General features: G+C 36.1%; 1 protein-coding gene across 4 annotated transcripts in view; it reads left to right on the top strand.

The window, feature by feature from the left end:
- MED13L (mediator complex subunit 13L) overlaps positions 1 to 27,393 on the top strand; it is a 327,929-nt gene that overhangs the window by 170,768 nt on the left and 129,768 nt on the right. For 2 of the 4 annotated variants that reach the window (XM_055236713.2, XM_055236712.2), the window contains exons 3-4: positions 4,501 to 4,585; positions 19,175 to 19,258. In XM_055236713.2, the coding sequence (XP_055092688.1) occupies positions 4,501 to 4,585; positions 19,175 to 19,258 (169 nt within the window). Of the gene's footprint in view, positions 1 to 4,500; positions 4,586 to 6,483; positions 6,618 to 19,174; positions 19,259 to 19,558; positions 21,258 to 27,393 lie in introns of those variants that run through there. The other 2 variants (XM_055236715.2, XM_055236716.2) reach the window with 2 other exon arrangements.

Below are 27,393 nucleotides of genomic sequence, written 5' to 3'. Positions count from 1 at the left end.
AGGACCAAATATATGTTTCACAATATTACAACGGGATATTGCTGGGTTGTATGGTAAGTGTATGTTTAACTTTACAAAATATCGCCAAAGGCAACTTTTCCAAAGTGGCTGTGCCGTTTTTGCATTCCAACCAGCAGTATATGACAGTTCTGGCTACTGTATTCTGTATGTTAATCAGCACATAGAATTGTCAGTTTTTCTTTTAAGCCATTTTAATAGATAATGAAATCTTATTGTGATTTTAATTTACATTTCCCTAATGACTAATGAGGTGTTGAGCACTTTTTCGTAAACTTACTTGCCATTCATCTAGTCTTATTTGGTGAACCGTCTGTTCAAATCTTTTGCCCATTTAAAAAATTGTTTTTTTTTTTTTTGGTAGTTAAGTTTTGAGATTAAAAAAAAAAAAGAACGTATTCTGAATACAAGTCCTTATCAGATATGTGATTTGTAACTGTTTATTCCCCATCTGTGGCATGTCTTTTCCATAGCTTAACATAACTTTCCCATATTTTTTGAAGAGCCAAAGTTCTTCATTTTGATGAAACTCTGTTTATCAGTTTTTCTTTTATGGATCATGCTTTTGGTGTCATATCTAAGAAATCTTTGCCTACCCGAAGCTCCCAAAATTTATCTCCTATGTATTTTTTTTTGAAATACTAGATTTAGGTTTTGCGTTCAGGTCTGTGATCTCATTTTGAGTTACTTTTTCTATATGGTTTGAGGTTCTTTTTCTTTTCTTCCTTTACTGAATTGACTGAATTGCCTTGGCACCTTTGCTGAATTAAAAAAAAATGAATTTGTGGCTCAGTTTTTGAACTCAGTTCTATTGATGTGTATCCTTTCTACAGTACTGTGCTGGCTTGCTTACTCTATCCTAATTCATAGTTAACCTAGAACTCAGTTGACGTAAGTACTTCTGTATTTTTCTTTTACCACATTGTTCTGGTGGTTCTAGTTCCTTTGTCTTTTCATATAAATATATAGACTCAGCTCATCTATTTCTATAAAACATCCTGCAGGGATTTTTATTAGAATTGAGTTGATTCTATGGTTTGGTTTGAGAAGAATTGGCACCAAGAATTTTTCTAGTTTGTGGCCAATTTATTTATCTTTTTTATTTCTTTTGTTAGTATTACAGTTTTAGCATATTTTGTAAGATTTATACCCAAGGATTTTATGGGTTTTGGTGCTACTGTAAATGGTACTTTAAAAAATTTCAGTTTCTAATTATTTATTCCTAAATATAGAAATGCGATAGTTTTTTGTCTATTGACCTTGTATTCAGTGATTTGGCTAAACTCAGTTTTAGTTCTAGTAGATTTTTTCTGTTGATTCTTTAGGATTTTCTAATAGACAGTCGTGTCATATGTAAATAGAGACAATTATTTCTTCTTTCTTGCCCTATTGTATTGGATGAAATTCAAGTATAATGTGGAATAGGAATAGTGAGAGCAGACATCCTTACCGTTCGTTCAGTCTTTTGCCACTATGTATGATGTTAATTGTAGGTTTTGGTTACTCTCTTAGGTTTTTTTGTTGTTGTTTGTTTGAAGAAAAAGTCTCTTCTGGGTTCTATTTTAAAATTGTAGAAATCAGGATAAAATTTTAATGGTATATTAAAATTGTGTCAGCTATACAGCAGTTGTGGTAAAGTTGGCATTGCCTGTGCATGCTCATTAATTGTTCAGTGTTCCACAGCACATGCCTGGAGAGCTGTAACACCTCAGTATTTCAACTGACAAAGTATTTGAGAATAATTAGAGGGAGTTTGTTGTTTGTATACTTTCCTTTTGACATCCTCTGACAAGGCCAAGGTAACACCAACATTAAAACTTGTAAAATGATGATATCATGAGGAAGGAATTAGATGTGAATATGAGATACTAAGACAGATAACCTGGTTTCTTCACCAAGTCAACTGCATGTTAAAAAAAAAAAAAAAGAAATGGGCTGTACTTGATCAAAGAAGACTTAAGAGAGAATTGGCAGACCTTGCTTAGAATATGATTTGATGCACACTGAAGTATTTAGGAGTGGGATTTGCCATAAAGTATATCAAAATAAACAAAAAGGGTGGTTGCAGCAAGAGACATAATGTTGATTATTTGGCTTAGGAATTTATTGGGACTTGTTATTCTATTTTCTTCTCCCTTCTTTCTCTCTCTCCCCCTTCTGTGTCCCTCTCCCCCCTCCTCTCTCTCTTCCCCCCTCCCTCCTCTCTCCTTCTTCCCCCCCCTCCCCTCTCCCTCTTCCCCTCTTCCTCCCTCACTCTCTTTCTCCCTCCCTCCCTCCTTCTTATTTTTTTTGAGACAGGCTTTCACTCTGTCACGCAGGCTGGAGTGCACTGGTGGCATGATCATGGCTTGCTGCAACCTTGACCCTGCTGGGCTGAAGCAGTACTCTCGCCTCAGCCTCTAGAGTAGTTGGGACAACAGGCGTGCACAACTACACCTGGCTAATTTTATATATATATATAAAAATATATAAATATAAATATATATATATAAATATATATATTTATATATATATATATTTTTAAATTGTTGAGATGGGGATTGGCTGTGTTGCCCAGGCTGGTCTTGATCTGCTGGGTTCAAGCAATCCTTCTGCCTCAGCCTTGCAAAATGTTGGGATTACAGCTGTGAGCTACCACATCCAGCCCCCTATTTTCAAGTATATTTGGAGATTTGACTATCAGAAGTTTTAAACAGTGTGCCGAATAGGTGTCACCAGTGGAAGAAAATTATGGAAAGAAAAGTGGCACACTCTTCACAAGTGCTGCATCACCAGCACTCTTTATGGGACAGAGGATGATTATGTAGGAAGATACTGCACCAGTGACTGGGTTGAAGAGTGATTCAGAAGAGGTAGACTTGGAATATTGATGTAGTTAGGAATTTTTAACTAATTTATTTTGCTTATATTGTCTGTTTTATATATGCATAATAGTGGAATATGATGAATAGGACTCAATAAGTTTAAAGGAGCTCTTTGAATCATTAGAAAGTAAAAACTGTAAGTGATAGGAATGATGTTATAGTTTGTCACCTTCCCCTCTTCTCCTGGTGGTTTGCAAAATAATGGTGTATCTTAAACTTGATGGTGCCTTAGGGTCAGTGAAACACATTAGGAAATAAAAACAAATTAATGTGGGGTGTTCTTTCTATTGAGATATTAGCTCTCTTTCAAACCTAGAAAAGTTCTACCCAAAGGATAAATGTGTCAGAGGGAACATAGATTCATGATACCTGCAGAGCATTGTTGGAAATTTTGGAATGTTCTGTCTTAAGCAAAGACTATCAGTTGTTAGCAGGAATGTTTTTCTGTTTGCTGTACTTTATTTCTCTTGCTATAAATAACATAACTGTTTTAGACAGAGATTGCTTTGGGAAAATTTGGTAAATCAGGATTAGCCACATAGGCAGGAAGACAAAAAGTTATTTGACATAACCAAGAAAAAAAAATTCAGCTTTGTAATTTTCAGAAAGTCTAATAGATAAAAGGCCTGAATGTGTAGTTTTTCAAATGCTGTCTGATTTGAGAATATGGAGATGCATTTTGGTATGTCTACTGGTGTGGTAAAAGCATTAAACATGCCTTGTGGATATCATTTGTGTTTTAATTCTGTCAGAATTTTCTCCTCTGAGTGCTTTTGTCAAGATAACAAGTAAAAGAGAGGAAATTTTCTTCTGTAAATGTTGTTTTCATCCTTCCAATTTTTTGCTATCTTGCATTGAACTAGTGTAATTTAAAAGGAAATTAACTGTCTTCTCTAGGACATTTTGTATCTGTTTATATATTTATGAAAATAAAAGGAATTTTAGGAATGCATGGGGCATTGTTAATACGTGGGATTCTTTTGGTGTTGGAGTTACTTGTGGCTCAATGTTATAACATATTTCAGAGGCAAACAAGATACTTCCCAAAATGTCAAACATTAACAAAATTATAAATTCAGGAAATAAATTTGATGTTCTGGGAAGATGTAATTTCCTGACAGTCTCTAAAATCATGTCCTTTAGACCTTCAAAACATGTAAAGACATTTGTGTAAATCTGACACTTTTGGAATTATTTTCCTCTTGATTATCCCTCCAAAAAACATAACTTTGCTATTAATTTGTGACATTCTTTTTACCTTTAAATAGAACTTTAACAAAATTAGTCTTTGCGATACTCTTAAATAGATTAATTTGAGAATTTTAAATGATTTTAAACTTTGAAGAAGCAGATTGTAAAGACATTTATGGGAGGAGTGTTGCACCATGCCTCATATTTCAGCCTTTAAAACCAAGACACATTACTTTTTTTTGTACGTAAGTATTTTCTAACTTTGGGCAAATACTTAAATTCTACTCTCTGTTTCAGTGTGAGATTATTTAAGTCATTTAAATTAACTCATGAACTTTGCTTTAGAAAAATATTTTAAAAGTTTCTTTTTATTTGGATGTCCTTTTTACTGGTTCTTTTTTTTTTCTTTTTTCTTTTTTTTTTTCAGTTGTGGAAGAAGGACTCTGGGAAAATGGCCTTTCCTATGAATGTAGGACGCTGCTCTTCAAAGCGATCCACAATCTGTTAGAAAGGTAAGAGAAGGAACAGCAGACAGTGGTTTGCAGACAACCAAGTATTTTGCTAGATACTGAGCATTTCCTGTAATTTTCAAAAACTTTTCACTTGCAGTGATTTATTGCTAGCATGAAAATTACATAAGTCTTTAGTTTCTCTTTCTATTGATATAATTTGAAATTTAGAGAAGTTTTGGGAACGGTACAAAGAACTCCCATATTCCCTGCTCTTCAACGGTACTTTTTATTTTTGAAATTTATTCCCTAAATCATTTGCATGTTTGTAAACTCAAGATTGATGTTCTTTTTTACCCTTAAGTATTTGGTGTATATTTCCTAAGGACAAAGGTGTATTAGCACAGTATCATAATAAAAATTAGGAAATTTAACATTGATAAAATGCCATTATCTAACCCGTAGTTCAATTCAGATGTCATTGGTTGTCCCAGTTATATCCATTATAGCTTAACCTCCTAAGATTCAATCCATGATCATACATTATATTTAGTTTTCATGTCTCTTTAAATCCAGAACAGTTCTTTAGCCTTTTTTTCTTTCTTGACATTGGTATTTTTGATGAGTTCAAACCTTATATTGACTTTCAGTTTGAGATAGTTTTCTCATGCTTAAATTCAGGTTATGCTTTTTATTAGTAGTAGGAATATCATAGAAGTGATGTTGTGTTTTCAGTAGGCTCATATCGTCAGTGTCCCATTATTAGTGATGTTAACATGTTCTGTCAATTGACTGAGGTAATGTTCTGTCAAGTTTCTCCACTATAAACTAATAAGTATTTTGTTAACTATTATCTTTGTCAATTTTGCATTTGTAATTAATATGTAATTTGTGGCCAGATACAATGAGATTGTATAATTATCCTATTTCTCATCAAATTTTCATTTATTTGTTTTAGCCTATATTGATAGTCCTTGCTTAAATCATTTATTACCATTAGGGTTGTAATGTTAATTTTCAAATGCCACCATTCTTTCTACTTTTTATTAGTCAGCATCCTGTTGTAAGGAAGAGCTTTTTCGTTTTCTTCCATTTTATTTCCCTATTTATTTATTTATCTTGCTATGTAAGTTGGGACCCATGGATTGTTATTTTATTCAATGGATTATGGTTGATTTTTACCATCATTTATTTTGATGCTTAAATTCTTCCAGATTTGGTCAGAGGAAGCCCCTTTGTGATGGCTCGCTCCTATGTCCTTTTGACATGATCCCATCGTTGAAGCATCCCCTTACTTTCTGGCATAACAATATGTTCCAGGCTCTGAATAGTGTTTTGAGGGGAGAAGTAGATGAGAAGAATGGGTTCATTAAGAGCTTGTATGAGAAAAACTTTTTACTTCTCTTCCTGAGTCTATATGTAGTACTTTCAGGTAATCAAAGCTGTAAGGACTTTCCAGTTTCTTATCCAAACTGTTGGCTAGGGTGGTTACCGCTATAATACAACTGCTTAGGATACTTGAGCTACAGTTGATATGTTGTTTAAGTTACTCAGAAAGACTTTTTTCACTGAAGATTTCTCTATTTCTCATTCTCAACTTTAGCTCCTCTGAGTGCTCCTCCAAATCTGTCTTTTGGAGTAGACCTAGAAATCATCTGTTACTAAGGTGTACTATGCATGTGGAACCATTGATTTAAGAGTTAAGTACTCTTAAGTCTTCCAAATAGTTGGTAATTCTGTTTCCCACTGTAAAACAAAACAAAGTAAACACAAGCTCTATCCAAGAAAATGTGGAAAACTTACTGTTGCCATAATCCTGTACCAGAATAAAGCTCTTGATATCTCTGCAATAATTAACGCACGTTTAAGCACAATTCTTTTTATACAAAGTTACAAGGTATGTGAACAAAGTATATTTTAAAATTGTAGCTCACTGTGTTTTTTTTTAATATCATGATTTATTCCTTTCAGAAGAATACGAACAAATGCGAAGATGAATTACATTCTTTTAAGTTTTGTACTGGCAATGGTAGCATGTTTCTTTGTCGAGAGACAATTAGAAGAGCAGAAAAACTGGGAGGGAGGGGAAATGCAGGTAATTCATTTATTTTTGGCTCATGAATTCAGAATTTTTGTTGGAAATTGAAGTCAGGTCAAATTAAACTGTTATTTATAAGAAAATTGTCAGCCTGGGCAACATGGTGAGACCATGTCTCTACAAAAATTTTAAAAGTTAGCCGAGCATGATGGTGTGCTCCTGTGGTCACAGCTGCGTAGGAGGTTGAGGTGAGAAGATTGCTTGAGCCCAGGAGGTTGAAGCTGCATTGAGTTGTGTTCATGCCACCACACTCTAGCCTGGGTGACAGAGTGAGACCCTGTTTCAAAAAAAAAAAGGAAATTAATTATGACATATAAAGTTTGGGATAGTTCTAAAGAATTTTGGGTTATTCCTTGGCTTTATTTCAGTGTCTGTTACTTGGACAGTTTACCCTAATCTCACTAAGCCTTAGTTAACATTTAAGTACAGGACACCATGTACCTTGAGCTTTTGCTTGATGATAGATATATATCATGTGTGCCACATAATGCCTCACATACTGTTAATGTCAGTAATTATTTCCACCATAAATTTATTATTTTACATACTTTGATTTGTATTCTTTCAAATTTCATTAAAGTAGTTCCAGAATGCTCTATTTGAGCCGTCCTACAGGAGTTAATTTTGAAACAAATAAAACATCTTTTCTATTAGAAAATAATGATCAAACAAACTATCTTCATATAGTTTATATGGATGACTTCAGATTCTTTTGAAAAATGGTACTAATCCTGTTGTTCTTTAAGATAATAATTTTCTCCTATCAAACTTAATGTAACTTTGTTCTATGAATGAAAATTACCCTGTTCATGAGATAGGGAAGCACATTTAAAGATTGTTGTTGGCTCCGTTTATTCATTGTCAACAGAAGTTGGAAGGGCTAACATATGCTTGCTTATCTGTGGTGGTGGATATCATGAAAATTACACATAGCTCCCCCCACCCCCCGCCTTTTTTTTTCAAAGCTCAGCTATTGTTAGTGTTAGAGTGTATTTTATGTGTGGCCTACGACAGTTCTTCCAGTGAGACCCAGGGAAGCCAAAATGTTGGATACCTGTACAACCATTTGTTGTAGTCTTTGAAAAACCTGTTTACGATATGAATTTATTGAGAATTTATTTACCATCTTATTCCTGGCAATTTTCTGTTATGCCTTTTCATTTCTATTCAGATAAGATGTGGATTTTGTTTCTGGCTTGAAAGCTAGAACTGAGGAGTTTTTTTGTTTGTTTGTTTTGAGATGGAGTCTCCCTCTGTTGCCCAGACTGGAGTGCAGTGGCACGATCTCGGCTCACTGCAACCTCCGCCTCCCAGGTTCAAGCAATTCTCCTGCCTCAGCCTCCTAAGCAGCTGGGACTACAGGCATGTGCCACCATGCCCAGCTAATTTTTGTATTTTTAGTAGAGATGGGGTTTCACCATATTGGCTAGGCTGGTCTTGAACTCCTGACCTCGTGATCCACCCGCCTCGGCCTCCCAAAGAGTTGGGATTACAGGCACGAGCCACGACGCCCGGCCAAACTGAGGATACTAAAACAAATCATCAAGCACTTTATCACTTGGAGAGTGTTTGTGTCTTCCTAGCCGTTTTTTCCTTAGTTTGCATGTTAACAAAGTTTGTATTGTGATCTATTATTTCTGCTTTTTATTTTTTAAGCATAAGATAGGTTTAATTAAAAGGGAATTTCATTTACTACCTTAAGAATCTCTCACAGCTAAGCAGGAGCCATATAAATTGACCTTCTTTCCAAAAGGCTGCAATTTCTATTGTATGCAGAATAATGTCGCTGAAGTGAGTTATTGAAAAACAATTTTACTATAGAAATTAAGGAAATTTCTCACAGAATAATACAATTTCATTTGTCATTGCTATTGATTGGTGCCGAGGCAATCTTATATTGATGCTGTGTAGAATATTTTAAATTCTATGGTAATGTGACTTTAAATATTTTCACCTTTCACTTAATTCTCCTGTAACTCTTCAGTATTTGTTGAAACTACATTGTATTATGTAGCTAGGGTCATCTGTCCATTAAAAACACCAAAAAGATCACTGCCACTTACTCAAGAGCATTTTCCATAACGATATCAGACAGAAGATAACATAGCTCTAATTTTATGTCTCTTTTTGGGGGTACAGGTTCGTTTAAGTCCTTTTCTTCACTTCCTTCAGAGATAAGAGATATTTTGGGTCTCAGTTCTGCCAGTTAACTGTGTGACACATGCCAGTGACTAAAGCCTGCTGAGCTCCTGTTCCTTCACCAGTAACATGGTGAAGGGTTCTTTGGCTCAGCACAGTACCTTTCTCATTGTAAGAGCTCAATAAATGGTTAACTGTTATTGATACTAGCTAACAGAAGTATTGATATTACCTTTTCAGAGTTGGAGACAAACATTAAAAGTCACATAGTCAATTTACCCAGCTAATTCTGGAATCCCTTTCTATAATATCTTTTTTTTTTCTTTTTTTGAGACAGAGTCTCGCTCCGTTGCCTGGGCTGGAGTGCAGTGGCGCGATCTTGGCTCACTGCAATCTCTGCCTCCCGGTTTCAAGCGATTCTCCTTCCTCAGCCTCCCCAGTAGCTGGGATTACAGGTACCCACCACCACTCCTGGCTAATTTTTGTATTTTTAGTAGAGTTGGGGTATCACCATGTTGGCCAGGCTGGCCTCCAATTCCTGACCTCAAGTGATCTGCCCACCTCGGCCTCCCACAGTGCTGGGACTACAGGCGTGAGACACTGCACCCAGCCTTATGATATCTTTTTTACTGAATATATACTTTTGGTTAAGTAAGCACAGTTTTCCAAAGAGTTCTTTTTATCTTTAAAGAGTGCTTAGTATTACAAAGTCTTACACTGAGCAGAAATCTGTCTTCCTCTAACTTTCATTTCTTTGTTAACTCTGTTCTTTGGGATCATTTATAACACAACCAGTTGTGCTTCCATGTGATGGCCTTTATTGATATCTCGACCCTCCTGAATTTTTCTTTTTTTGTTTGTGGTTCTTAATATATAATATTGAATTCCCCACCTTTTCTTGCCAGCCTTCCAGAAGTCCATCCAGTTGGTCCCATTCTCTTCATTTTGGCCTGCTTCAAGATACCATAAGTGTTTTTATGAAGTATTCAGTCAGCTTAGGCTCAGTTATGCTGTAGTAACAGAAGACCTCAAAGATCTTACTAGCTCATCCAATAGAAGTTTATTTCGTGCTCATGTTGCATGTTCATTGTAATTGGTTATAGTACTATATCGTCTTCCCTCCAGAACTCATGTTGGCAGGGCACCCTCCTGGGTACGACTTGGTGGGACCATGGTAGAGAGCACAGAGCAGTGGCAGAGCACATGGTCGCCCGTTAATGCTGTTGCTCGGAAATGGTATATCCCATTTCTGCTCACATTTCATTGGCCAAGACATTAAGCACCAACCTTAAAATCTAATGCATGACAAGGTGTCATCTTTCAGTAGGAAGATACCCAAGGTACGTGGCCAAGCTTGATATCAGTGGGACAGGAAGGGATAGCATTTATTTATATAGTATACACATTGGGATAGCGTACCTTTGGGAGAAGAATTTATCTACCATACCTATTAATTGAGTTATCTTCCCCTTCTGTTACTGTAATCTGTCTTCCAGACAGCTGGCCAGTTATGTTACTGAAACATATGTTTCTGAAACATACCTATGGCTATATTTATACATGGTTTTTAAAACTTTGAGTCTTATTGGCTTCTTTTGGTACATTTTTTATTTGTAATTTGTCAGAATTTCAGTATCTGAGAGTATACATTCTGAATTTTATAGTTTTAGATCATGCAATTACACTTATTTTTCCTTGCTTTTGAAAAAGTAAATGTGCTTCCTATTTTCTTAATGATCAGTTACCTTTTTTTGTTTGAAAAATGAGCAGAATGATAAAATGTAGAAAAATGTGCAGAATGATAAAATGTAGTTTTTACTTATGTAGAGTCTCTGCTAGTCCCCTCTACTTCTTTCCATCCTTCCTCCCTTTCTAATAATGCACCAGTTGAGATTGTTCTTCATCAGTCCTCAATTTTGGGAAATTTTGTTAGGTATTTATGATGAACTTCTCAAAGGTTACACTTTGTGTTTTAAGTTCAGACTGCCTTACACTCCTTAGGAAAAAGTAATTTGGCTATCAATAGATGATGGGAAAAAAATATGCAATCATTTTTCAAGAGTTTCTTCATTTGGCATTTTTAGTATTGCAGATCTAATGGCTGTTACTTTGTTAGGATAGTTAGTATAAGTTTTCATAATACACCATATCCTTTTCACCTAACTGTCAAAATAAAGTGAAATATTGGATGTAAAATGTTTTAAAAAGCCAGAAAATATGTGCAGTTCAAAAACTTAAAAGAGTTTTTCTTATTGCTTCAGTGATTTGTACCACATATAGGACTTAGGAAAATCTTGCATTTCTAGCTATGTAGAAATACTTAAAAGGTCTGACACAGTGCTGTCAAATTGGCATTATGCGTAGTAATATACTTTAAATTTTCTTAACTTTTTAGAGTAAAATATATAAGTTAATTTCAATAGAAAGCTCATTTTTTTTCTCTAAAATGCAGATGATTGCTTTGCATAGAAGAGAAGATTACTTGGGTCTTTTGAAGCTGTTATGCTTAATCATGTCCATACTTACTTACGGAGACTTTAATCTGTGGATATCTGACATTTGTAAAACATAATGGCTCTTCAGAGCAGTCAACTGGTGCTGCTGTACTAATGGGTTGTCAGCATATTTACCCCATGGTAGTTTATAACACAACTGTAAAATTGCCTTTGGCCCAGAGCTGCTCTGTTTGCTAAGATTCAGTGTTTAGAGTTAAGATATTTTACTTGGAATATACCATGAAAATAATGTAGGGAAAATTGGAATTATAATTATGATAACAATAGCATTATATTTGTCTATTCCTATCTTTCAATGTGTTGTGTTATTGTAATAGAGGTGATGCAATAGAGGTGATTATCAAAGGGCAAATGAGGCCGCACACATGGCTGACGCCTGTAGTCACAGCACTTTGGGAGGCCGAGACAGCTGGATCACCTGAGGTCAGGAGTTTGAGACCACCCTGACCAACATGATGAAACTCTGACTCTACTAAAAATGCAAAATTAGACAGGTGTGGTGGCACATGCCTGTAATCCCAGCTGCTCGGGAGGCTGAGGCAGGAGAATCACTTGAACCTGGGAGGCGGAGGTTGCAGTGAGCCGAGATCACGCCATTGCACTCCAGTCTGGGCGACGAGAGTGAAACTCAGTCTCGAAAAAAAAAAAAAAAAAAAAAAAAAAAGCAAATGAGCAATGCCCTCCGATGTGGTGGTGAGGGGATTTCAGAGTACCATATTCACTGGAACATGGTGGGATGTACCGCCCTAGTTGAAGAAATCGTGATGTAACATTGTAACATTGAGAGTTGTTGGGTATAATGTGATAACAGGAGCAAGAAATGAGTAATCAATAAATACCAATTTTATTGAAATAACAGTGTTTATTTCTCTAAAGGAAGTAGGAGAATGAGTCTTTAGACTTAAGGAGCATATACTTTAACAAAAGAGACAGTACAAATATCATAGAACAAGTGCCTGAAAGCACATGTCTATTTGTAAATGTGTAGAAAGAAACATTCACCCTGAGACTAATCAGTCTGTGTAGCTATTTAGTGAATATTTTTTGGTCAAGGGAAGGAATTAAGACTTTAAATTAAAAAAACAAAATTGATCTGGGAGCAGCAGCTTGTGCCTCTAAGCCCAGCACCTCAGCAGGCTGAGTCAGGAGGATTGCTTGAGGCCAGGAGTTTGAGACTGGCTGGGCAACAAAGTGAGACCCCCATCTCTAAATAAAAATAAAAGTAAATTAAAACTAAAGAAATAAAAAATAAAGATTAGCTGATTGTGGTGACGTGCACTTGTAGTCCCAGCTATTTGCGGGGCCAAGGCAGGAGGATGGCTTCAGCCCAGGAGTTTGAGGCTGTAGTGAGCTCTGATCTGCCACAGCACTCCAGCCTGGGCAACAGAGTGAGACGCTGTCTCTAAACATAAATAAATAAGTACATAATTTTATTTGGTAGTTGGAGAATGAGATTAGACATTAAAAGTTTAAAACTAGAGGAGAGATAAAGTTTTTGGAATTACATTAGAATGGACATTTCAGGTGAGGCTAGGCCTGTAAAAGAGGCTAACCAGACAGGCATGTTAGAGAGGATGTGATTAATAGGGCTTGCCTGGCAAGAGGAGACTGTATCTACGAGGGCACAGTAGTAGCCTAAAGTAATGAAAATATAGGGATCGCCTGGCGTGATGTCTCACACCTTTTCTCTAAGCACTTTGGGAGGCTGAGGCAGGCGGATCACAAGGTCAGGAGTTCAAGACCAACCTGACCAATGTGGTGAAACCCCGTCTCTACTAAAAATACAAAAATTAGGCGTGGTGGGGCGCGTCTGTAATCCCAGCTACTCAGGAGGCTGAGGCAGGAGAATCGCCTGAACCTGGGAGGCAGAGGTTGCAGTGAGCCAAGATCACGCCACTGCACTCCAGCCTGGGTGACAGAGTGAGACTCCGTCTAAAAAAAGAAAAAAAAAGAAAGAAAAAGAAAATATAGGGATCACTTGGGAAAGGTTTCTTCAGCCCCTCGATTATGTGGGTTTATTTTATTTGGTTAGGGATCGGGAGCATTGTAGTTTCTAGGAAGGAGACTTCTTTGCATATATATTTGATTTGGATTGGAATGGTGAGCAAAAGGCTTTGAGGCTGGTGGAGATACTCTAGTATGAAGCAATGTAAAATTTAGCCTATGTGAGATGCTGTGTAACTCGATGATTAACAGAAGATGTAATTTTGTTGAGGTTATGGTAGGGAAATCTATGAAAACTGTCATACTTAAATAATTTGAAGGGCACAGAAAAGAACAGAGCTAGTGGTAGGCTGCCTTCTATACCTCCCAACTGTCTCATCTGGGAAATGGCTTCCCGAGCTAGGCTGTAGCTGCTCTGGTGACATTTGTAATCTTACGTCAGGTCTGCCTGTGGCTTTGGGATTAGAGTTTGGGGTGCCAACTTTGGAATCAGGCTGCATTTGCGCTTAATTATTCAGAGCCATATGGCATGACATAGAAACATTAGGTACACACATACACACAGGCTGATTTCATTTTCATTTTTCGGCAGCTGTTTTCTTTTTGAAACAGTGATTTTGGGGAGGTGGTGGGGGTTGGGAACAGAAATAATTTCCTAGTACTATTGCTTAAAGACCATTTTATAAATCTGGCATCACAATGATCTTGCCAGATAATATTGTACTACTTTACAGCATTATATCATATTTGGATAGTGAAGTCATTTAGAAAATCTGAATAATAGTGACTGGGATTACTGAGTAGAGAACCAGGGTTAATTGATATATAGTCTTAGCACTATTTATGATGATATTGATTTGAAACAGTTTTTGCCTGTTGGAGTATGTCTGCTTGATTTATTTATTTGCAAAGTTAAGTATAAATTTTGATCCTCAAAGCTTGATAGAGTGTAAAAAAGGGGAAATTAGATTTCTGATATAACTTTTATATCTTAGAATTATCTGTCATTAAAAGATTTGCAATTATGTTCTTTAAAATACATTAAAGCATTTGAGCAGCAGTGTTGGTCATACTAAACATTTTTTAGTGTCTATGAATCTACTATGATTTTAATCTTCAGTGGGATATGATGGGCTATAAAGAATTGAAATATGTAGACTTTTTCCCCTCAAACACCACTGTTGCATTAGTGAGAAGACATACACATAAGAAAATTCAAATAACAGTACAAGACTACCCATGATTAGTGATTATAAACAAGAAAAATGCCAGTATTACATTATGAATAGGAAAATACTCTATGGCATATGGCATTCATTTCTCATATATTTATTGAGCACCTCCCGGTATAGAGCATACATTTAAGCATGTTACATAGTGGACACTTAAATATTTGTTGAATATTGTCAGTGAATAAGACAGACACACACCGTCTGTACTCCCAAAGAACTGATAGTTTTATCGGGGAATAAAGCTGTAGAACTTAATCATTACAACTCAGTGGTGAAAGTGCTGATTTGTAGATGTTAGAGTAGTGTGCAGGCTTGATCTGGGACAGAAAGAATGAATAGAATTCAAATTAGAGGAGAAGGGAGAAGAAAGAGATTTTGGGCCAAAGCACAGTTAATAGACATTAGTGTTAGTATTTAATACGGAAATTCAGAGCCAAGGACATGCTTCGTAGTTTACCAACCCTGTGTAATTGTGTGCGATGTTTTGCTCTTCCACACATTTTTTCTGAGGACAGAATTTATAGTGGCTTTCATTAATTTTTGTTGTTGTTGTTTTGTTTTTGAGACAGGATCTCACTCTGTCACCCAGGCTGGGGTGCAGGGGTGCCATCACAGCTCATTGCAGCCTTGACCTCCTGGGCTCCAGTGATCTGTCCACTTCAGCTCCCTGAGTCCTGAGTAGCTGGGACTACAGGTGTGCATGACTGCACCCAGCTAATTTTTGTATTTTTTTTGTAGATACAGGGTTCCACTATGTTGTCTGGTGTTAAACTCCTGGCCTCAAGCTGTTCTTCCACTTTGGCCCCCCAGAGTGCTGGGATTACAGGCCTGAGCCACCATGCCTGGCTCATTAATTTTTTTTTTTTTTTTTTTTTTTGAGATGGAGTCTCTCTCTTCACCCAGGCCAGAATGCAGTGATGTGATCTTGGCTCACTGCTGTCTCTACCTCCTGGGTTCAAGCGATTCTCTTGCTCCGGCCTCCCGAGTAGCTGGGATTACAGGTGCCCACCACAACACCCGGGTACTTTTTGTATTTTTAGTAGAGACAGGGCTTTACCATGTTGGCCAGGCTGGTCTCAAACTCCTGACCTCAGGTGATCCACCCGTGTCGGCCTCCCAAAGTGCTGGGATTACAGGGGTGAGCCACTGTGCCCAGCCTATTTTTTTTTTTAAAGCTATAGATCCATGACCCAAAAACGTTTGAGAACCAAGGACTTTGTGCCTCTATATAGGCTACTGTTGAGCCAGCATATTCCCTTGTATCAATTAGGTCTTCCTTAGCAAAGGCACACCTTCTCTCTCATTTCCTCTTATAACCATGTGGAAATACTTCTATACTGCCTAATCTTGGAGGGACTGTGTGTGTGTATCTCCCATCTCTGCCCCAGTGCTTAAAAAACTGAGTAAAAACACTACTTCATGCAATTCTCTGCTGTCATGTTTTCCTTTCATTGTGTGGGAAATCATTGATCACAGAGAAACTCATTAGCAAATGAAAAATCATGTAAGTTATTTGTGACTCTCATTTGGAAACACATGGTTTCAGATTGAAGCATCAGTATTTTCCATGGCTGTTTTGTGTATAACAACCTTTTGTTAACATTGCCTGACGAAGAAATATGACCTGCAGCGGGAACTCAAGAAGCTCTCTTCACACAGTGCTGGACTCTCAGCGTTTTCATCATCCTTTTTGCCTTTTGCTTTTGTCCTTGAGTGGTCTTGACTGTGCACTGCTCTTTTACCCTCAGACCTTGTTTGTTTTTTCTGGAATGAAGTCCAGTATATAGAATTTGTGACTTTTACTTGATAGAAGAACAAATAAACTTTCACACATTGTCCTTCTTAGTCACAGATATTTTATCTGCTTTTATTTCATATTATACTGTCTATAGCCTTGGGTTTTTCTTTCTGTACACTGTAAATTTATGATTTGTTACTGAATAAATGGTTCTTTTGAATTCTGACCTTCAGGACATGAGGAAATGAATATTTTTTAAAACAGTATTTACTAAGTGAGGATGTGTGTTACTGGAAGACTGTTCAGTGTTTGACGTGACTCCATACCTGTTACGTGCCTTATTGCTTTTATTCTCAGCATTATCAATTTTAAGATATACCTTCAATTTAACAATGGCTTTTGGAGAATAAAGAAACATTATCACGTTAAATAGACCTGTAATTTACAAGGTACATTTGGACTTGAGAAATAAGGAAAGAATTGGGAAAATCTGACAGCATGACAGTTGGTGTATGCTAATTATTAAATGTCCTGGCTCGGTGATCAGATATACCTGGGCTTGTGTGCAGCTCTGCTGTTTATTATCTGGATGACATTCTCACTGTGCCTCAGCTTCTTCATCTATAAAAATTGCCATTGTAACACTTATCTTTTATTACTATTACAAGAGTTAAATGAGGTACTGTGCCTGGTAATCAACCAGGTAGTGGTGGTATAGTGATTCTGGTAGCAGTTATTGATAATATTATTGCAGAAACTTGGTATCAAACACTAGAGTTCTAGTGGAAATATGTTTATATGTACTCTAATAAAAATATAGTTAAGTCTGTTAGCTAGTGAATAAACTGTGGAGATACTTTTTCAGTTTTGCTTCTTGAATACTTCCTCCTTGGGTGAGTGTGCCATATTTCCTATTCTAAATTTAATGGAGTCACAGTCCTTACCCCTGAAACGCATTTTTTTTTTTTAAACTTATAAGCTTAGGAAAGCAGATTTGGTTACTCTTTCTTCATTGTGAACAACGAAGATCGCAGTAGAAATTTATTTTCAAAGTAAAACCAGTGGAGCCCAGTGACTTTTTGGTACATTGGTTCTCCGAATTGACTCTGCCCAAAAGGAGTTCCGTTGTGGTCATCAGAAACTATTACCATTTACTAACCCATCTAACATGTAATGAGTTGGGTGAGGGCTTGAATTGTTTCCATCCTCTTTGATGGTGTGGAAATTACAGAGGCAAAAGCCATGTGCAGAATTGCCTCAATATGGAATAAAGAATTGCTATATAACTCTTTTGCTGGTAGGTAGGACCTTGTATAGAAGAATTACATTCAGTGTTCTGACATCTTTTCTTACCGAATATGTAGAATTTTATTGAATACTGTTAGCGATAACTGTATTTCACTAGTTCCAAATGTGCATATTTCCCCCATTTCCCCCCACATTTTTATGTTTTTATTTGTTTTTATTTTTATATTTATTTATTTTTTTTGAGATGGAGTTTCACTCTTGTTGCCCAGGCTGGAGTGCAATGGCGTGATCTCAGATCACTGCAACCTCTGCCTCCCAGGTTCAAGTGATTCTCCTGCCTCAGCCTCCCGAGTAGCTGGGATTACAGGCGTGCACCACCACACCCAGCTAATTTTTTGCATTTTTTGTAGAAACGGGGTTTCACCATATTAGCCAGGCAGGTCTCGAACTCCTGACCTCAGGTGATCTGCCTGCCTCAGCTTCCCAAAGTGCTGGGATTACCGGCATGAGCCACCGCACCCAGCCTCATTTTTATGTTTTTAAAATCAGTTATACTCCTTACAATCCATGACATCCACAGTTGGCCAGGTGGCAGTTAAGATACAGTTGTCATTTGCCTGCACATGAGTGAACTTGGTCATAACTCTCTGTGTTGTCAGTTCTGCTGAATTGTATATGTTATTGTTACAAGAGTTGGGTTCACTTGCCATTTAACATGTCTTCAAAAAGACATGTTAGAGTGCCTTGTGGTTTGACATTAAAATGACATACACAAGTGGCATGGAAACAAGTGGGCCACTGCTTGTATATGAATAAAGCAGATATTCATTATAGAAGACACAATTGCAATTCCTTGTTGCTCACAAAGCCATAATCAAGTGCTTTATTGTGCCTACAAAAAGAAAATACCTAAGATAAAGCTGTGCTGTATTTTTGTCACTGAGATCCTTGTCATGTAAAAAGTATTGCCTATCACATGGAAAGCCAAAAAAAAAAAAAATTTAAAAAGCCAGCATTAAAACTTGCAAGATGGGCTGGGCACGATGGCTCACACCTGTAATCCCAGCACTTTGGGAGGCCGAGGTGGGTGGATCAATTGAGGCCAGGAGTTTGAGACCAGCCTGGCCAACACAGTGAGACCCCATCTCTATTAAAAGTACAAAAATTAGCCAGACATGGTGATGCACGCCCATAATCCCAGCTACCTGGGAGATTGAGACAGGAGAATCACTTGAACCTGGGAGGTGGCAGTTGCAGTGAGCCAAGATTGCACCACTGCCCTCCAGCCTAGGCAACAGAGACTCTGTCTCAAAAAAAAAACAAAAAAACAAAAAACTTGAAAGATGGGTGTCAGTGGCTTGGACGAATATCTCTGAAGTTCTCTTAAGAAATGCTGTATTCCTAACATTCTTGATGATGCAAGAATTGAAATTATGCAGAAGTGTGATTTTATTTGAAGTAATTCTGAAGTGTAAGATTTTTAGAAATACATCAATCAATTTATTTTGCTTACTTTTGTTTACATTTTCTTTTTTACATGGGCATAAGAATCTGTGCCCAGTGTCCGAGAGTTCTTTCAGAAAGTATAACGTAAAAATTTTAAGTGATAAAACATTTTGATAGTTTAATTGGTGTTGTTTTTATTTTTGATGATGTATCTCATCTGGTGTATTGCTTCAGCAACTTACTAATTTGTTACTGATACTATAAAAGTAATTCTTGATGTAATTATTTTAGGTGCCTAATGGATAAGAACTTCGTTAGGATTGGGAAATGGTTTGTCCGACCCTACGAAAAGGATGAAAAGCCAGTCAACAAGAGGTGAGCCTTTATAATGCTCTTGGCTTTTTGGTTTCTTTGGCCTTGTGGGTGGGAGAACAGCTTATTGATTTATTTATTTCCTAATAATGTTAGTAGTTTAGATATACTCAAATAGATTCCTGGATCACAGTGTTCTTAAATACTATATTATTAAATTTATATTCAATATTAAAGATTGATTAGAAAGGTGATTGCCAATATACTCATGTTCAAGCCACATATTACTATACTATTTGGAATTAAGATAATGTTTTGTTATTTTCCATTTTCCTTCCTCATCTTTGACTTTTTTTCCTTTTTTTTTTTTTTTTTTTTTTTTTTCCTTTTTTGAGGCTTTGTCTCACTCTGTCACCCAGGCTGGAGTACAGTGGCGCCATCTTGGCTCACTGCAGCCTCGACTTCCCAGGCTCAGGTGATCCTCCCAACTCAACCTCCCAAGTAGCTGGTACCACAAGTGTATGCCACCACACTGGCTAATTTTTTGTATTTTTGGTAGAGATGGGATTTTGCTGTGTTGCCCAGGCTGGTCTCGAACTCCTGAACTCAAGCCATCCGCCCACCTTGGCCTCCCAAACTGCTGGGATTATAGGTGCGAGCCATTGCGCCCGGCCTCATCATTAATTTTTTAAAAGTGTTATATGGAGTAAGTTTAAAACCAGTGAAGAGATGGTGACAATTTTTGTGGAATTCTTTGGTGCCCCTTAAAGAAGATCAACACATCTTTGACGATTGTAAAACCAAAACTGTGAATTACTTTCCTAAACAATCCTAAACTTTTAGCCATCATATGTGTGTGTTTAAATGCAGTCCTTGATACTATACAGACGTGGAATTTTAGATCAGTCACACCAGAATCGGAAAACAAAACCCTCAAAATTTAAAATTTACTTTGGCTACCTCTGAATGTAGCATACACATAATTGGAATCATAAGTTGATGGTGAATATTCATTATTGATGAGCATGGTATTCAATTTAGATTTTGTTTTATTATCAGTGTACTTGCCCTAAGTGTCCCAGGTACTGGGTGCAGATTAGAGCCCTTGAAGCCTTACATAGTAGTTTTAAGATTAGGCCTTTTCTTTTGGTTGCAAAATTTCAGCTGGAAACTCCTGCCTCATTAGAAACCTTTGCTTGCTTAACTTTCCTAGTTTCTAGCAGAGACTTAATTAGTAGTCTTCTCACTCAACCTGTCTGCCTTAAATCTTTAATGAAATGGTTGTGGAATCTTCTCATTAACCAAACATAATTTATGAAAATTTTCAAATCAGATAAATTAGGGACCAGAAGTTTTCTTTGTCAAATCACCATAAACTTCTTTGAAGCATTTTCCTTTTCATTACATTCAAAATCCTTTAAAAAGTAGCAATGTGTATGGGTGTGTAAAGGTTTGATTCTGTTTACAGATACTTTGACTGATGAAATGGGATTTTTTTTCCCTTATATATATGTATGTATAGACTCGGCTTAACTAATGTGTTTCATGGGTTTTTACTTTTATTTATTTTTACTTTTTTAATTTTTTGAGACAGGGTCTTGCTTTGTTACCCAGGCAGGAGTGCCAGTGGCGTGATCTTGGCTCACTGCAACCTCTGCCTCCCGGGTTCAAGCAATCCTCCCACTTTAGCCTCCCAAAGTAGCTGGGACTGTAGGCACACACCACCACACCCAGCTCATTTTTAAATTTTTTGTAAAGACAGGGTTTTGCCATGGCTGGTCTTGAACTCCTGAGATCAAAGAAGTCCACCCACCTTGGCCTCCCAAAGTTCTGGGATTACAGGTGCGAGCCCCTGTGCCTGGCCTTTGGTTTTTACTTTTAATCTTAGCATTCTCCTTAAGTTTACAGAGGACTTAAATTTAACTTTTCTGAGTGGTTTAAATTTGGCTTTTATGTTTATGACTCTGCAGAGTTAAATATGGAGTGCTTTATCCCAGTGACCTTCTTTATCATTCTGAGTACGTCTGTTCATGCCTAACATGAATTGTGTCACTGGTCACTGGTGAGTTAAATGAGCTAGTCATAAAATAGCTTTAGATCATAAAATACAGGATGATTTGACAGCCATTTGGGGATGAAGAGGAAATGTAGATATAAAGTAGGGGTTGAAGGAGTAGCAGTTAGTATGTTAATAGTAAAAAAAATGTTAAAAAGTCAAATATAGTTGTCAGCCTATTTTATATAGAGTTTGTAGATCTTTATATCTTTATATACAAACTCTATCTTTATATACAAACAAATGAGCTCTTTGGAGCTCATTTCGGCTCCAAAAATCTTCATAACTTTAGCAAGCCTGATGTAAATAATGCATGTAATGTATTTGGGAATTTGATTCAGTATAAATGGGAGGCTGCTGATATCTGAGCACTGTAATTGAATGGATTTTAGACTTTATGTTCATGATTGAATATGGGACTTTGTTTTCCTTCAGTGCAGAAATGTAAATTATTTTGAAACAGTATTTCAGAAAAGCTTAACAATTAGAAAACATTTAAACCAAAGGTGAATTTAAAAATTGGCATTTGCTTTAATAAAACTATATTAGGTATGATGACTTTCCCTCCTTTTATTCTCTGAGTGGAAAATAGAGCCTCTTGGTAGATGTTGAAATAGGATCTCAGTAGTCATGCCTGAGATGGACAGTTTTAAATGGACAGTCATGCTGTGGAGGAGAGTATTTAGCATTAGAAGAGAATTGGGTTCACATCTTATTCTTCTACTTGCAAGTTAGATTTTGGACAAACTGTTTATCTCAGCTGAATTTTTATTATTATTGAGTTGAAAATCATAATGTCTTAGAGGGTTATAGTGATGATTAAATTAGATAATTTATGTGGCAATTTATAATTTAGTTGAGAGAAAGAAATGAATTAAATTAATTTTTCTTAAGTTTAATTGTGTCTTTTTTGGTACATTGGTACAGATCCACTGAGTGACTAATGGAGAGGAAAACCTGTTGCCCAGTGCTAAACAAATTAAATGTACAAATTTACATTTTAGAAAAGCTCTTATTTCTCAGTATAGTATAATACTAGCATATAGTATCTATATATAATGTCTATAATCCTAGCATATAGATAGTATATGTTAGGATATTACTGATTATTAGTATTACTGATTTGTCATAGTGCATATTTTAGATATTCTAATCGTGGTGAAAAAATACTGATGAATGAGTTCTCCCTGTTAGAATAATAGCATATGATTTTTTGTACTGTAATTTCTTTCTGTACTCCTTTAAAGTTCTTGTGCTATGATTTCATTTACTAATGGACTCCTAAAAGAGTTCTTAATGTTTGATATGAGTTGATGTTCAGGAGAATTCTAAAATAGATTATTTACATATTATATATTAAATATATGTATTTGATTAGGTAGTTTTAGAAACATAGAAATTCATTCAATATAATTTTTTTGTCTATATTGACATCTTTTGTTATTCATATCCTTGGGAAAAGAATAAGTAGAAAAGACAACTTTGGGTTTGCCCAAAAGTTTAGTGGTGACAACTAAAATCAAAATACAAAATTTCTGTTTTCTAAGGTCTAGGTTGAACTTGAAAAAAAGCTTTTGCATTCAGAATATGTTTTAAAACAAACCAGTGAAAATCATTTGGAAATTATTCCAGTCATTCAGGTTCTCTCTCTTGGGAAGGCATTTGTTTTCTAATTTAATCTCAATCCACATTTTATTACTGGAGAATTTGAAATCTATACACTTTAGTCTTTGAATGTCATTTTTAGGAAACAGTTTATTGCCCTCAATAACAGTGGGCCTTTGATCTTTTCTGGTATCAGGTATACAGAAGCTAAGTTAACAAAAATAGCAACTTGCTAATTCATTTTCTGGGTTAATTTGCTGTCACTGACTCTTGGGCAAATCTACTCTGCACTTGGGTGATACTCCAGAGAGCATCACATGTTTTCAGATATTCTAATTACTTTTGTATGTGCTGATAGCACATGTGCACACACCCCCCCACCACACATATACCCATACACACTGAAAATATATTACTTTCACTATGGTTTTTGTCTTCTCTTCTCTTAACTTCAGACTTTTTGAAACTTCTTTTTTATTTTCTTACATTACCTAACATACATATTTAAGAAATGTAAATACGTTTTTTTGGTTTAATAGCAAAGCGTGTATTTTGTGTAACTACATTATTAGCTCATACCAGAAATGTTTTGATGTGGGAGAACCATATTTAGCATTTTGAAACTTTCCCTTCCTTTCCTTTCTTCATCCTCCCCTTTATCTCGTCAAAGATAACAACCTGCTCCTCTATTTTCTGAATTAATTTGCTATCACTGACTCATGGGCAAACCTGCCCTGTTCTTGAGTGGTGTGCCTTCTCTCCATCCTCCTCTTTTTGCCCAGACTCTGTTAGAGCCCAGTCATCTGTGTTATTTAGTTTGTAGAGATGCCCAGATAAGAAGGCAGAGAAGGGATCCCTAGTGTAGAAGGTGAGCAGACACTTCAAGTGTGAACGGTAAAACAAGCCTCTTTTTAGTGTCCAGAAAAATGAGATCAGTAGCTATCTATAATTTTTTCTGTTTTACTCATAAATTTACTTTGCACATGTGGTGCCTATCTGTTAATAAGGGCTTGCTGATGGGAAATCCATAGATAAATATTAATGGGACAATTTGGACTTACATAATCATGCATAATAGTTTTACAGCTTTTTTTTGTAGTTCTATAAAATATTTAGTCATTTTTTGAGAGTCTATCTGAGGGAGTTACAGTATTCTGCCATTTGAATATATTTGGGGATTGTGTGAAAAGTGAGAAGAGGTATGAAGTTAGAGTCTTGGGGATCATCAACATTTGTAGAATGGGTAGACAAACAAGAATACATAAAGGAGACTGAAGAGTCAACTGGAAATGAGAACCAAGAGAGACTGGTGTTACCAGAACCATGGGATTTTAAAGTTTCAAGATTGATCAGCTGTGTCTGCCATAGAGGCATGTAAAACATGTACTATAAAGACTATTAGATTTGGCAATTATGTAGTCATGGTGACTATAACATTGGCAGTTTCAAGTGGTGAAATTCAGATTGCAGTAGCTTGCGTTATAAATGGGAGTTGAAGTGAAGATACTGAATGTAGAGCTCTTGCCATAGTTTTTACAAGTAGCTGCAAAACACAAAACTGTTGATTCCAGGAAGGGAGCAGACAAACACTTAATAAGGGCATGTGATAAAGCTTAATAGTAGTAGCTATAATTTTAAAAAGTATCTTCCATGTACCAGGTACTTTGCTCTGTAGTTTCATAAACATATATAGGGGAATGTTAAATTGAAAGACCACTTCAACCAGAGGTGATGATAAATACAGCATTTGCTTTCTATCTAACTGTTCTAGTTTTTTCTTTTTTTCTTAATAACTTAAAAGAAGTTATGACTGTTACTTTTTATTTTTCATTTGTGCTATTAGTGGTCTAAACAGTATATGTCAACAATAATTATTGATTTTTACACTTTAAAGTAAAATATATTTAAATATGTGCTATTTTCAAGAAGGATTGAAAATACCTTATAGTAAAAGATATACCTTGTTTTTTTAATTCTTTTTGATAGTTAAAGATATACCTTGTTTTTTAATTCTTTTTTTTTTTTTTGAGACAGAGTTCTGCTCTGTCGCCCAGGCTGGAGTGCACAGGCGTGATGTCAGCTCACTGCAGCGTCCCCCAGGTTCAAGTAATTCTTCTGCCTCAGCTCCCAAGTAGCTGGGATCACAGGCATGCACCACCACACCTGGCTAATTTTGTCTTTTTAGTAGAGACGGGATTTCACCATGTTGGCCAGGCTGGTCTCGAACTCTTGACCTCAGGTGATCCACCTGCCTTGGCCTCCCAAAGTGCTGGTATTACAGGCATCAGCCACTGCGCCTGACCTATACCTTGTTTTTTAATATACTGGAGAGGTCGAGAGAATACCATTATTGTAATTCCTTTTTAAATTCCTGCTAAATAACTGAAACTAAGCTCGAAACAAATCTCTCCTTGTTCAGTAGACCGTTCATCCGGAAATGTAGATGATCTTCCATTAACTATTTGACCTTGGGGGACTTAGCGAATCCTTTGGGACTTCAGTGTTAGCATTTATTTCTAAATTGTCTTTTAGCTTTCCGATTCTCTGATTCTCTAAATGAAGTGAAGTTAGTGAAGTCTGGACATGTCCTGTCTATGTATGTCTCTGTATATATCCATATCTTTCATTCTTTTTTTCTCTACCACTCAGAGCATGTTACCTTCATTGTATTTAGTTCTGCTGTAAGCAGAAAGTAACTCTTGTATTCACCACTGCAAGAGATTTGATATAATTCTTCCCAAGAATTGGAAAATTTTAAAAGAACATGTTTGTAGAGAGGGAAGGATTATGTTAACTTGAGTAACGATACTCATAATCAGATCAGCAAATGGGAGGAGAAATTGTAGGTACCAAATGGGAGTTGAGGTGTTAATTTCAGTTTTTATTACAGAGGTGACCACCTATTCACCTTTGCTTAAGGTGTCTTGGCCGAAAGCCACTTTCCATGTTGGAAACAAAGTCGGTTGAAGCTTCAGAGCATGAATGAATAAAGGTTCAAAGTTTAACCTTTTGGTAGCATGAGGGAAGTACTGTTCAGTTTACTCATATCTCAGCCTCATTTAGGATATTGTTCATGGTATGTTTTTCTGACCAAATAATAGACTAAGCTTAAGTACCATAGAATGATATTGCAGTATATCAACTAGATCATTCTCATAGATTAATGAAATGGATTACTCTAGAATTTGACTACATTTAAAAAGGAATGTTTTATCCTCTGCTTTGTAAATGTAGCTAAATTTGGCATACTTTGCTGAAGTATTTAGAATTTAGAGAAAGTGTAAAAATGAATATGCTGGAAGGTTGTTTCCATTCTTTTTTCATGGCATCTCAGTAACATGGGGGAAATTTTATGGCAAGTTAAAAACAGACTTGTCTGAGGGAAGTGACTGCTCCTATTTTTATGCTATTACTATATTTTTTCATTTCCATATTTATTTTGTATTTATTTACAAAATGAGAAAACAGTTCATCTGTGTAGGCGAGAGGGGAATGTTGTCTTAATTTGGAAAATTTCAGCTGTACTAAGGATAAATTAATTTTCCAGTGTGGCTTAAAAATTTAAGAATCTTGAGATTATTACTTATGAATTCCTGTTATAGTCTACCATATATTTCTGCCACCTCTATTATTAATCCTAAAAGGATACTGTAATACTTATGGTATGTTTTCAGACTGAACCCATTGGTTTAATAATATCAAATGTTTGTTTAGATGATATCATCCTTTTCATTTCCATTTAGTTTCTGGTTTATATTATTATAGTCAAGATTTAGTGAAAATCACTGGGTGCTGTGGCATAGGCATATAGTCCTAGCTAGTTGAGAGACTGAGACAGGAGGATTGCTTGAGCCCAGGAGTTCAGGAGTCCAAGTCTGGCCTGGGCAACACAGTGAGATCCCATCTTTATAGAAAAGAATTTAGTGAACATTACTATGGTGTGGACATAAAAGAAGGCAGATTTTAAAAAAAGATTTAAATAACTGGAAAGTGTATATTTTATTTTCGATATTGTCGTTTTCAGTTCCATAATTTCCATTGGACCTTTTTTTATCATTTCCATTTCTCAGCTGTCATTTTGTATTTGTTTATTCATTGTCAGCACATTTTCCTTTATGTCCTTAAGCTGCTTACAATAATTGCTTACAGATTTTTTGCTACTAAAAAAAATCTGGATTTTCTCCATTGGTTGTGTTTTCTCTTGAATATGGGTTAGATTTTTCTTGTTTTTTCATATGTTGAATAATTTTGAATTATATTCTGAACAATGATATAGTGTGGAGACTCTGGATTCTGTTATCTTTGAACGCGTTGTTGTTTTGGCCTTTTCTTTTCTCCTTTTTTTTTTTTTTTTTCTTTTTTAAGCAAGGAGTTAATTTTGGCTGAATTTTGGTTTCACCTCCCCTCCCCTCTCTTCTTTTCTTTTCTTTCTTTTTTAAGCAAGGAGTTAACTTTGGCTTAATTCAGACTCCAAACTATTGTCTCTTTTGTGGTGGGCAGAAGCTGAAATTTCTTTACTTCTTTTATCCTAGGGTTT

The sequence above is a fragment of the Symphalangus syndactylus genome, chromosome 13, assembly GCF_028878055.3.
Source record: "Symphalangus syndactylus isolate Jambi chromosome 13, NHGRI_mSymSyn1-v2.1_pri, whole genome shotgun sequence".
NCBI classification, from domain to species: domain Eukaryota; kingdom Metazoa; phylum Chordata; class Mammalia; order Primates; family Hylobatidae; genus Symphalangus; species Symphalangus syndactylus.
The sequence above is the reverse complement of the archived record's forward strand: the minus strand, read 5'-3'. Positions and strand labels throughout refer to the sequence as shown.